This window comes from Epinephelus lanceolatus, chromosome 5 (assembly GCF_041903045.1).
Source record: "Epinephelus lanceolatus isolate andai-2023 chromosome 5, ASM4190304v1, whole genome shotgun sequence".
In the NCBI taxonomy this organism is placed as follows: Eukaryota; Metazoa; Chordata; class Actinopteri; order Perciformes; family Serranidae; genus Epinephelus; species Epinephelus lanceolatus.
In genome coordinates, this window is record NC_135738.1 from 24,470,588 (window position 1) to 24,484,232 (window position 13,645).

The following is a 13,645-nucleotide window of genomic DNA, read 5'->3' on the forward strand; positions in this document are numbered from 1 at the left end:
CCCCCTGACACACACATGCACTGCAGAACAGAAGAAAGGGGGAGGGAGAGAGAGAACAAACACAAAAACATACCACAGGAACCAAAATCATCACACTATACTATGGCGTTTTTTCTGACCTATTTATGACATACTACACTATGATGTTTTTTCTGACGTATTTATGACATACTATACTATGGCGTTTTTTCTGACATATTTATGACATACTATACTATGGCGTTTTTTCTGACATACTTATGACATACTATACTATGATGCTTTTTTTTCTGACACATTTACGACATACTATACTATAACTTTTTTTTTGACATATTTATGACATACTATACTGTGGCGTTTTTTCAGACATATTTATGACATACTATACTATGATGTTTTTTCTGACATATTTATGACATACTATACTATGGCGTTTTTTTCTGACCTATTTATGACATACTATACTATGATGCTTTTTTTTCTGACACATTTACGACATACTATACTATAACTTTTTTTTTGACATATTTATGACATACTATACTATGGCGTTTTTTCTGACCTATTTATGACATACTATACTATGATGTTTTTTCTGACCTATTTATGACATACTATACTATGATGTTTTTTCTGACATATTTATGACATACTATACTATGGCGTTTTTTCTGACCTATTTATGACATACTATACTATGATGTTTTTTCTGACCTATTTATGACATACTATACTATGGCGTTTTTTCTGACATATTTATGACATACTATACTATGATGCTTTTTCTGACCTATTTATGACATACTATACTATGATGTTTTTTCTGACGTATTTATGACATACTATACTATGGCGTTTTTTCTGACACATTTATGACATACTATACTATGACGTTTTTTTCTGACGTATTTATAACATACTATGCTATGACTTTTTTTGACATATTCATGACATACTATACTATGACGTTTTTTCTGATGTATTCATGACATACTGTACTTTGACTTTTTTTTGGCATATTTATGACATACTATACTATACTATGACTTTTTTTTGCTATATTTATGACATACTATACTATGACGTTTTTTCTAACGTATTTTTGACACACTATACGATGGCTTTTTTTCTGACACATTTATGACATACTATACTATGACGTATTTTCTGATGTATTTATGACATCCTTTATTATGACTTTTTTTGACATATTTATGACATACTATACTATGACTTTTTTGACATATTTATGACATACTATACTATGACGTATTTTCTGATGTATTTATGACATCCTATGACCTTTTTCCTGACATATTTATGACATACTATACTATGACTTCTTTTGTCATATTTATGACATACTATGACGATTTTTTGGATATATTTATGACATACTGTGCTATGACTTTTTTTGACATATTTATTATGATATACTATACTATGGCATTTTTTCTGACATATTTATGACATATTTCACCATGATTTGTTAAAATGACAGTCTATACTATGACAATTTTTATAGTGTTTTTTACGGTATACTTTTTTTCTTATGGTAGTCAAGTATTTCATTTTCATGGCATTCTTATGGCATGCTACAATAGTTGTAACTAGGGGCATCATATTTTCTCAAATTGACTCAAACGTCCACTCAACAATGGCCTGATTAGATCTGGTGGTCAGTGGTCAAAGGTCATTGTGACCTTGCATCTATCTGATTTTTGTGAACGCATAATCTCCAGAATGCCTGGAATGCCACTTGGACTCAAGGATGAATTAACTGTAATTTGGTAGTCAAAGGTCAAGATCACTGTAACCTCACAAGACATGTTTTTGGCCATAACTGAAGAATTCATACACTAATTATGACATTTCACACATATTTCTAATAAAATAAATGATGAAGTGATGACATTTTATATCCAAAAGGTCAAAGGTCAACTTCACTGTGACATCATAATGTTCTGCAAAAACAATTTTCTGTCCTTAACTCACCGTCAATCAAGGGGAAACATTTGGTCAGATGCTGAACTGATGACACTATTCTTGGGTGTCCATGTTGAAACTCTATCAGTTGTATAGAGCATCTGTGTCGATGGGTTGAAGATGTAGGTGAAGCATCCATGTTTTAGAATATGCAGCTTCTGTGCAGCAATGTTTTTATGGCAAACAATGTTGTTGTTTTTTTGTAAAATGATATGCTATGATTTTTAATGACAATTTCATTGCACACTATGCTTCTATGTTTTTTTTTTTTAAATTACATTTTTAGGGCATACTACACTATGATGATATGTTATGACACTGTTATGTTTTTTTAATAAGATTTGTTATTGCAAACTATGCTATGATTTTTTTAATGTAATACTATACTCTGATTTATTTCTGAGTTTTATGGCACACTATACTATGATTTTTTTATGACATACTATGACGTGTTTTATGACATTTTTTATAACACACTTTACTCTGACTACTTTTTCCTAATGAGCTCCAATACCTTAGAATGGTGAAAAAAAAAAGAAAAAAAGATAAAAGATAGATAAAAGATAAAAATTGATAACAATTGTGGTATTGTGCCATACCAATAATATAGAGGACAAAAACATAAATTATTGATTTGCCTAATAAGAAAGAGGTCAAGTGTGGGTCTGTCTGTTACTCTTTCTTATAAATCTGGCATTGGATTAGTCACTCAAGTTATTCTTTGGGCTTTGTTCACACCCTGTGTATCTGAATTATGTTGCCTTAATACAGTGGTCCAAGGAGTTATCACAAACTAAGACTTTTTAGTTGTACTATCTTAAAATCAATGTATGATAAATTTAAGTTAAAGTGTGCTGCTGATGCAACTGGTCAGAACTAAAACTGGTAATTTTCAGATGGCCTTAATGTATACGGAAAGGGTCTAAAAAGACATTAAATTTATCTTCAGGATTGCTGCATATACCCTCTTCTGTGAAGGTGTAGAGTGCAGTCTGTAGGTATTTCAAACAATGGCACATTTTCCTTTACTTTGGCTTCACTCCAAGATCTGAAATGAAACAATGACAAACGGATACAGCAAGTGCTGACTTCCCAGCTTTAAGAGTCCTGCAGGGTGTATATATCTGTTACTAGGTGCAGAGTGCAGGACTCGTAACCCTTTGATACATTGTCCTGTCATTTTTATATGCAGTTTCCACACCGTTTAACCCAATCTGGATGTAAACACCCTCATGTGAAACGTGAAAGTCAGCACTTTACCCTCCTCGTCACTGTTTTATTTAAACTCCAATATGCGGCAGCCAACAAAACAAACATTTGCAGACTGCAGTGTACTGTGGCTGACAGTGGAGGTTAAAAAATGATACATGCCGGGTTCCTGTGCCGGCAGTGGGTGGTGCTGCACTCACGCCACAGACCTGCAGACATACTGATGTTACAAAACCAGCAGTTACTACAGATTCAAGATAGTTACAGGATACTGAACTTAATTTTCTTATTTGATTGCTTAACCATATGCAGAAAAGAGTCCGTCTTAGATGTTTATTACAGAGTACAGAAGCATACATGATGCAGATGTGGAGATAGGATGTGTTGTTCAGTACAGATGAAGTCATGACAATGTAATAACATTAACACCCTTAAGGGTTTTAGCAAATGCTCACAATGTGATAATGACACATTTTCTTTATATTGACTGTGAATTGGATGGTTCAATGTTTAAATGACTCTGTGCCTATGTGGAAGACGTGATTGACCTTGAAGATCTTGACCTTAACAAAATATTATAATGCACCATTATGTTAAAATACACGAACATGCAATACTACAGTTTCACACAGTATGACAACAACTGATGACAACTATAAACATCAGGAGGAAGACACTCCTTTTCAGGTCTGATGTGCTTTTTAAAGCAGAGCAAACTCATTCATTCTCCCGAATACTGTTCATTAACAGTATTTTATTTTCTATTTTACAACTTCCAGGCCTTTAAAAAGAAATTTCATTGTGTAAAATAAGTTTAAGTTTGACCTAGAGTGGTGAGTGACATGATATACTGTTGCTACATAACAAGATATAACACATAAATAAGTGTGTGATGAAAATGTAAGTGCACAATATGTGTGTTTGCTCCTTAGGTGCAGCCTGGCTGTCCCAGAGCTGTGATGAGGTCCTGCAGTGGCTCAGTGTCCTCTGGGTCCAACAGGCCGTGCTGTCGGCAGAAGAGCGTGAGGTGCGTGAAGAGTGTGTTGAGGTGCGGGTGCAGGCCCAGGGCCAGTGTCTCTCTATAGTGAGACCAATATATGTGAGCCAGAGTCCTGAAAAACAGCAAATACACCTTCTGGACCAGAAAGACGAAGCCTGTCGGAAACACTGAACCTGGAAAAGACGAAAGAGATGATGGCTTTGGGAATGTGGAAGATGATGCAGAACAATGCAACATGAATGATGTGCCTTTTACCTGCTTTTGTGGGGAACACATCTTCATCAGTCAGTAGCTCCTGAATGTATGACATGGCATAGTCAAAGTAAAGTGGGGCAGAGCACTTCAGCTTCCTGCCGTGGTCATCGGTCCAAACATAAACCCTGAAAACACCAAAACACACACACACGGTCACTAAGATGCTCAATGCAGAGTGTTTCATGTTCCATGGTCCAAAATGGACTTTCAACATCATGACTTGAGTTCAGGAATTGGACAGGTGACACTTAAAAAGTATCTCCTTCTCTTTTATAATTGTTTGGCAGACTAGAAAGTAATTAATGATGACCAACTTGTTCCTGTGCCTTTCATAGAGGTGCTGCTGCTACAAGGCAAACAGGGCTGTAACTGTGAAAGACAGAGAAGCTGTCTATATTCCATCTTCAAGGATCAATTTTTTATTTTTTTTTTAAAGATTTTTTTTGGGCATTTTTTGCCTTTAATGGACAGGACAGTTAAGTGTGAAAGGGGGAGAGAGAGGGGATGACATGCAGCAAAGGGCCACAGGCCGCTGCAGCAACAGCCTTGTACATGGGGCGCTTGCTCTACCACTAAGCCACCGACGCCCCCGAGGATCAATTTTTGCCAAGTCACACACACACACAAAAAAAATGTTGAAGCTTTGACTCTCAAGGATCATGAAATTTCTACCACCATCCCACTCACTGATTCATAGGTGCAGATTTTGGGGGTGTGTGCATCTGTCTTCCCAAATAAAAACACTAAAAATAATATTTTTGATAAAATCAAAGACATTTACACCAAAAATTCATGCAGAACAAGTCACAAGAATGCAGGAAATTCAGTGTTTGATGCTAGAAATATTCTGACAAAGGATGCTCACCCCCCCTTTCATATGTGTCAAACATAAGCTCTTGCACCTTATTATGATTGCACTCATATAACATTATCAGTCTTGAAAAGTAGCAAAACTGATGCAGCAGAACTAGAGATAATGTCTTTTTCATTCTGAACACTCTTTCCTTAGTAGTGCCTACATTACCCACAACGCAACACAACCACTACCACTTCAGTCATTGATTCAGGCTTTTATGCTAGTTGAAGCTAATTTAGCCTCAAGCTTCTAGTATCAACCAAAGACGGTTTCAGTAACCTCACTCAATACCTCTAGATTTTTTTTAGGTTCAAACTTGTAGTTTTTGGCCACAAGATGCTGACTCTGGTGACATCACTTGAGGAAATGTATTAGATATGACACAGCTGTTTTATCTGTGTTTTCTCAAAAGCCCAGAATCTTTTAAGTTTTTAAAATATCTCCAACTTTGTATAATTCGGATAACAATACAGTATATGTTCATGTCGTTTATCCTACTATGCTATTCCATAGAGACATCTAATATCATTAAGTAAATGTTCCTCTGTTAACCTAAAATTCAGTTTAGAGTGCTGAAGACCACATTTACTTGGCACTGTTTGAGGACCCTTGATTAGAGCAGCTCAGATTCTTATGACATGGAATCAAAGTAAACTGATTTGTCAAACATTCTGTGAACTGCACTCTAGCATAGCATTACAAAAATAGGTTTCAAGGTTAGTAATGTTATGCCACATTCGTACCCTACCTATGTTAAGTAACTTTAAAATAGTTAGATCAGATCATTTTTTAGCTCTTTTTAGTTCTCTCTTGGGTTGATGGCAGCATGGTGGTACAGTGGTTAGCACTGTCGCCTCACAGGAAGAGGGCTCCTGGTTCAAACACAGGGTGGGGAGCCCTTCTGTGCGGAGTTTGCATGTTCTCCTCGTGGCAACGTGGGTTTTAAATGGCGACTCTTAATTGTCCGTAGGTGTGAGTTTGAGCGTGAACTGTTGTCTCTCTCTATGTGTCAGCCCTGTGATAGTCTGGTGACCTGTCCAGGGTGTACCCTGCCTCTCGCCCAGTGTCAGCTGGGATAGGCTCCAGCCCCCCCACAACCCCCAACAGGATAAGTGGTTATGGAAATGAATGATGATGAATGATGAAGACAGTTGGAGAACAATTAGATACAAAACAGGATGCAGGCTCTACAGAATGATAATGTACACATTTTAGGCATTGTATTATCTGAAATGATTTGGAAAATAAGGCGTATAGCTGCTGTAAATGGGAAACAAAATCCTAGGTGGAGCATGCCCCCAGAACCCCTCTAGGCTTGCGCTAAGCCCAAATGATTACAGCAGCTGGCTCCGCCACTGCTTCATACAACTTTTTTTCCCACATAATCCAGAAGTACTTCCTTCTGTGCAGAGTTTGCATGTTCTCCCAGTGTCAGTGTGGGTTTTCTCTGGGTGCTCTGGCTTCCTCCCACAGTCCAAAGACATGTAGGTAAATTGGTGACTCTAAATTGTTCGTAATGTGGTGTGAATGCGAGCATGAATGGTTGTCTGTCTCTATGTGTCAGCCCTGTGATAGTAGTCTGGTGACCTGTCCAGAGTGTACCCTGCCTCTCACCCAATGTCAGCTGGGATGGGCTCCAGCCCTGTGCGACCTCTAACAGGATAAGCGGTTACGGAAAATGAATGAGTAGTACTTCCCATTTTCCCCTGTTAACTAGGGAAGTGCTGTAGAATTGTATTTGTGCTCCTGAAAGCATTGAGAACTAAGTTTAACAGCAATTTGCCTTTTAGGAAAAATCTCCCAGTAACTCAGGATAATCCACAAACTAAACAGTCAACAGTTTTCATGGTTGTGGGATGATAGCTTTAGTAGAAAGTAGCTTATATAAAAATGGTCCGCTGTGGATATCTCAGAACCTCTGCAAATTTTAAAGTATCTGCATGACAAGATATCACTAAGACAGAGTGAGGAAATATTAGCCGTATAATGCTCAGTCAGTAACTTACGTGTTGCCTGGTCCACAGGCAGTGGGGCAGGTACTGGGAGTGCAGAACTCAGACAGTGCACTAGAGAACAGGTTTATGTGCTTGAAAAATGCCACCGCTGAAAGAAATCAAACAGAAGAAATGTATGTGTGTATTCTTAAGTCTGTTTTTTGCATTGTGTGTCAGGATAAGGAGCTGGAGACAAGGAGTACAAACAGTCAAAAAAAATCTGCTGTGCTTAAAGGGTGTCTACTCACTGTTGCTGGCGAGCCACTCTGCCTTGTCGACACCAGGCGGCAGCGACGTGAGGGCAAACATGTCTGTGTGTGTGATCTGCTGGCACACATACTGCTGCTGCAGATATGGACGCTCCTCCAGATTATTGTTATTAATTCCCCTTGGGGGGCGAAGAGAGAGCAGAGTTAATGAAGCAGAGGCAGAAAGGGAAAGACGAAGAGACAGAAAATATCGCTGTGTAAAACAATCGATAGGTCAGTGGATTAATTACTCCTGCTGCAGTCAGGAGATAACACGTTTTACACTCCCTGATGCTCTCTCATCTGTCTTGCCCTCTGTGGCCCGGCAGTGCGCACACATGCAGACACATACGAGCAGTGCTGTAACTGCAGAGCTAAAAGTCCAATAAACCAGCAGTTAATTTAATGAAGGCAGTCGATTCAGAGCCAGAGTAATCACTGTTAATGAAGCTCACTGCTGCAGTGGTCAGTGCTACAAAGTAAACAACTGAGAGGACACTGTGCATGGTAATGTACAGAGCTGAGTGCTGAGGCCGCCTGGCTGCCCCACATTAGTTCGCATACATGCTAATAACTGCTATAATCAGTCACACAGGACTGACAGCTTGGGAACCTGTGATAACTTTACAGTGTGAGTGCAGGAAATGAATGATGTTGTTTGCGAATGCCAACGTGTTCTGGAAAGTCAAACTTGGCAGCATGATTTGACTTTATGCAAACAAGGAGGTGACGCAGGTAGTGTGCTGTGATGATGACGGGGCTCTGCTCTGTCTTTTCTGTCGTTTGATAGCTTGAATGTTGTTTTTTAAAGATGGCAGTTTGGATTAAAGTGAATATTTCAAAGCGTAGTGGAATCGGGCAGCTGATACAGTCAGTTTTTAGATGTGTACACACACAGCAGCAGCAGCTGAGTTTCCTCGGTGTGACCTTGTCTACTGTGATAAGGGAAACACAGTGCTCTCTATGGGGTTTCACTCCCCCCATGGTGTAAATGTGTGTGTGTGGGCAAGGAGAACATAGTTTAATGGTTTAAACAGCAGGTCTTTGTCCAAACTAAAGGTCAGGAGAGGTAGAGAGGGTGGACTAGTGACAGAGAGGAATGTAAACATTAGCAGTACAAAGGTACAGTAGCACAAATTGAAGCCTAACTTCTCCAACGTTCACAGGAACTTGCTTTGTTAACATCCTGTTCTGGTCCAGCTTCATGGTATTAACTCAATTACCGCCTCTTGGCTACCAGTTGTCAGCAGATCACAAACACAATGAACCCGGAGCTACTTGTACTGTTGTGTTTGTGTGTAAACACACTCCTGTGTGACCCTGCTCTCCCGCTCTCGGCCATCTGTTTACCTTTACCTCAGCCGTGAGGGTGAAATAAACAGTCCTCTTCAGCGGCAGCCAGCTGGCTTTAAAAGATTCATCCTCGGGCAAATATCTGCAGAGAAACTGTGCTAAAGAAACACATGCAGTCTTTCCTTGTCTTGGTTCAAACTACTTCACAACATGTGTTCCCGCTGTTGGAGGAATCCACCTTCACTGATGCCATCACACAAATATGTAACACACTCACACACACACTACTTTATCTGGAGAGCATTCCTGAGTAAACCATGTGTGTCCAGCTTTCTAGTAATGTTTTCTCCACAGTATCCATTACTAAAACAACATCTTTTTCCTGTGTGTTAGTTTATGTTCTTTCAGGGTGTGAGAAGTGACTCTGGAAAGATGTAGCAAATGCAAAACTTCCAAACAGGAAACTGAAACATGAGTTTAAGAGAAAAGAAACACAACTTACAGTTTGTCACTGCTGATGTCAGATGGCTGAAGACTCTTGCTGTCTGCCTTCGTAGCCGAGGGGTAGCTATGGCAACCCCCCATGGCGCAGAGCTAAGAGCAGAGCTGTTGGTCGTGCCAGCCCCACTTTTCCATCCCAAACCTACTAACCCACACACTCTTTACTGCACACTACATACAGGCAGCATATGGCAGCAGCTGCTCCAGCACAAACATCTCTCAGTTCACAAATGAATCCATACAGCTGACAAAACACATAACACAAAGTTTTCCAAAACACACACACACACAAAAACTAGTCCAGGAGTTGAGGATTGCCTCCTGTGCGGAAAGTGAAGCTCTCTGCCGCTCCAGTGATCCAGTGTCAGTGAGTATATGTCTCCTTTGTCTGGAGTCCCACACCCCACAAGCTCCTCCTCTCCCAGCTCTGAGCGGACAGGCAGGTTTCTCCACAACCCATTAAAGTACAAAACACAACTCCGCCTTCTTCTCCTTTTTCCACCCACTGCATACACACTCTCTTCTCCACATGTATGCTCTCACTACAGACAGAGCAGAGCAGGCAGGTGCTGATGACACACTAAAGGTGTATTTTTTTTTGCTCTGTGGAAGTGGTAAGAGTTGGAAAAGAAGACAGGGAGAGGAGTAGAAAGCCGGAGCAGCAGCAGGTGTGTTCATTGTCTGCGCTTCACTTGTAAACTACAGAGGAATGGGATGACATGCATGATGTATGCGAGCCAAGGAATGACAACACACGCCCTCAGTAAAAGGGCAATGATATATAGATAGGACTCCTCCAGGCTGAACAGTGAATATGAGAAGTGTATGAACACAAAAGAGGGGTCTCCAGCTCGTCTGCTACTGTTACATGAACTCAGTTCAACTCACAGCACAGTTGTTATGGTTTTATATTTTTTTCATTTTTGTTTTTTTTTGTTTTCAGTTTAGTTTAGAGTCAGTTAGTTTAAAGTGTGTTTGCTTGTTTCAGTTAAGTTTTTAATGTTTAAAAAGGTTTAGTTTTAACATACTCTAATTTATGACTTCATGCTGGTGATAGCCATGGCCGGAGGCATTATGTTTTCCGGTTGTGCTTCCATCAGTCTCTCTGATTCTTTTAATGTGATATCTGAAGAATGCCTTGGGAGAATTTCTTTAAATTTGGCACAAACGTCCACTTCGACTCAGTGATGAACTGATTGGATTTGGGTGGTCAATGCTCAAAGTTCAAGGTCACTGTGACCTTGCATCTCTCTTATTCTCATGAATGCCATTACTCAAGAATGCCATAAGGGAATGTCTTAAAATTAGGCACAAACTTAAACTTCAACTCAGAGATGGACTAATTGGATTTGGGTGGTCAACGGTCAAGGTCACTGAGACCTTGCATCTGTCTCATTCTCATTAACACCATAACTCAAGACTGTCTTAAAGAATTCCTTTAAATTTGGCACAAACTTAAACTTCGAGTCAGTGATGAACTGCTTGGATTTAGGTGATCAGAGGTCAAGGTCACTGATACCTTGCACCTCTCTCATTCTTATGAACATCATAACTCAAGAATACCTTAAAGGAAATTCTTTAAATTTGGCAAAAACTTAAACTTAGACTCAGTGATGAACTGATTGGATCTGGGCAGTCAAAGGTCAAGGTCACTGTGACCTTGCATCTTTCTCATTCTTATGAACATTCTAACTCAAGAATGTCTTGAGGAAATTTCTTTACATTTGGCACAAACTTGAAGTTGGACACAGTGATGACCTGATTGGATTTAGGTGGCCAAAGATCAACAACATTTCAGACAAACGTCTCATAGAATAACATGTTGAAGTACCGACATTTTCTATCCAAAAGGTCAAAGGTCAACTTCACAGTGGCATCATGAGGTTCTGAAAAAACATGTAAAAACAAAACATCATATATGAGACTGGACAGAAAAGGATGTAAACTGTAACTGCAGCTTGACTGGTTTTGTGGAGGAAGACAACAGCGTGGTGGTAATTGTAGTTGTCTATTCTAATATGGGGGGTATTTGTCAAGGGCCAATTTTAGGAACAGGTATTTTAACACAATCACAAACCAAATGTTTGACTAAATTGACAAAGACTAAAACTGAAGAGAGTCCCTGTATTTAATTTTACAGTACAGTCTGATAGTTTTAAATTTTATTTCAGTTTACTACATTGTTTTTTCACACCTAGTTTTAGTTTTCAGTTTAGTTAACTACTGTATAATAACCTTGACTAACAGCACAGTAGGATCTACGTGGCTGGTATGTGTTTACATTGGGGGGTGGTGGTGTATCATTATCTTTCGGTGTGGCTCACATGTGTAGGAGACGTACAGTAAGGAGCGGGAGGCAACATAATCCACTAGCTCACCTGGCCCTAAGATAAACATATTTGTGCTTCCATAGACCGAGTCCTGCTCTTGCTCTGTCTGTGTTTGTACTGTATGTGTGTATGTGTGTGTGTGTGTGTGTGTGTGTGTGTGTGTCACAGCAGGCTGTAAATGTGAGACAAACAGAGGCTCATGCTTCTTCTGGGTCTGACATATTTATTAGGTTCATATCTGAATGTACAAGCTAAATTGACAACAGGAAACAGACACATTACTCCCTAAATGAAAAAAAAAAAAGAAAACAAAACAAAACACCAGCATCAGTCCACTTTACAAAAAAGGCATTTTACAACACGGCTGTCTTTCGCACCACTCCCCTCCAAACACACACGCGCGCACACACACACACACACACGCATACTCACACGTACACAAATGTGATCAGCTATAATGCGAGAAAGATTTTATTGTTGAAATGGCCTCAGTGTAAGTAACAGACCATAGGGTGGAGTAACAATTTAACACCCACTGTCTCTCAATTAAAGTTCTGGGCACACTCTGTACAATACAGCACATACCCAATGAGGTGAATGAGGCTAATGTGCAAACGTAATGGCACTTAAAGATGACTGTATTGTACCTCATGCCATTAAGCATAACATCGCACCATACCCGTAGCTACACTGCACACACACACCACACTCTCAAGGTGAAATACACACACACACACACACACACACAAACACAAAGGGTCAGACGCAGTGCTTAGGTTTGGCGAAAGACAGGATGACATATTCTGACCCTGTACACACCCTGACAAAAAACAGCCCTGTTTTTCTCCTCTAACCCTGACTTAAACCAACGCTTACTCTCTGCGCAGCTCCACTTCTAACAGCTCTGTGCTGAACGGATAAAAGCAAAAAACTATCTGTGATCTAGGATGAATCTTCAAAGTCTTTCTTTGACATGTGGCATCCTCTCCCACTGCTGATAACTCCATCACATGACTTAAAAAAAAGAAAGAAAAAAAAAAGAAAAACATGAGCGAGGGATCAAACAAAGACTGCTTTAGATAGATCTAGACCTGTGACACCATTGCGAGAAACGAGGCTACTTCACAGATATGAAACCCAGCTGAAACACTGGTGGGAAGACACACTTTGGCAGAAAGCATCGAAGAAAAAAGTATTCTAAAGTATCTACATAATTCACTCGTTCAAGTCAAACATTCCCACCTCTTTAGAGTGGGAAGTAATGTGGTGGCGCTTGGCACCACCACCAAATACAAACCAAAAGTGCTTCTTGAAAAAGTGCTTTTAAAATAAATACAACAATCTATGTAAATCGCTCCATAGGCATTTATATGCAATTAAAGTCGACTCCTGCCCTGAGAAAGAGAGAGACGAGGAGAAAGATAAAGTAAAGCATGACTGTCTGGCACACGCAAACTTAAAGGATAATTCTGGTTTATTACAACTTGGGTTTTGTAATGATTCAGTTATGATTAGATTGTACTCAACAAGTTAAATGCTAATAACATTAGGAAATAAAGCAGGCAGACAGGCGTCAAACAGTTTAATATAATTATCTAAACAACTTTAATTTGGATGAGCACACATTCATATATGATTATTTTCATTATCTATTAATCTGATAAGTATTTTATTGATTAGATCAATTCATTTCTTCATTTCTTCTTCAACTTGCTCTACCCAAGGGCTGCTTTTGCAAAATGACAAGAGGCCAGGGGCCAGTTGCAGGTAAGGTCTACACAGGGGCGGTTTTAAGTTTTATTTTGATGTTTTTTATGCACTGTGGCACCCTATTTACATTCAAAGTAAAAGTCAAATTACAGTGTAAATCAATTTATTTTCATTGTGAAGTAAAAAAGCTGAGTATCACTGGTCTATAAATTGTCAGGAAATTGTGAACAATTCCCATCACAGTTACTAAAAGCCCAAAGTGATACCATCAAATTGATTGT

General features: G+C 39.3%; 1 protein-coding gene across 1 annotated transcript; it reads right to left on the minus strand.

Annotated features, from left to right (window-relative positions):
• Positions 1 to 3,484: 3,484 nt before the first annotated feature.
• LOC117262134 (MOB kinase activator 2) lies at positions 3,485 to 9,693 on the minus strand. Its single transcript, XM_033634865.2, has 5 exons — positions 9,326 to 9,693; positions 7,531 to 7,670; positions 7,295 to 7,391; positions 4,433 to 4,557; positions 3,485 to 4,350 (listed from the first exon to the last, which is right to left on the minus strand). The coding sequence occupies exons 1-5, from the start codon at positions 9,406 to 9,408 to the stop codon at positions 4,106 to 4,108; spliced, it is 690 nt and encodes a 229-aa protein (XP_033490756.2). The 5' UTR covers positions 9,409 to 9,693; the 3' UTR covers positions 3,485 to 4,105.
• Positions 9,694 to 13,645: the final 3,952 nt, after the last annotated feature.

What these genes read in the sequence shown, in the direction of transcription:
- LOC117262134 (XM_033634865.2), bottom strand. Translation starts at nt 9,408, where the DNA reads ATGGGGGGTTGCCATAGCTACCCCTCGGCTACGAAGGCAGACAGCAAG. An exon ending in GCCTGTGGACCAGGCAACAC is followed by an intron (nt 4,558 to 7,294) that starts GTAAGTTACTGA and finishes TGGTGTTTTCAG; the next exon opens with GGTTTATGTTTGGACCGATG. An exon ending in TGTGTTCCCCACAAAAGCAG is followed by an intron (nt 4,351 to 4,432) that starts GTAAAAGGCACA and finishes CGTCTTTTCCAG; the next exon opens with GTTCAGTGTTTCCGACAGGC.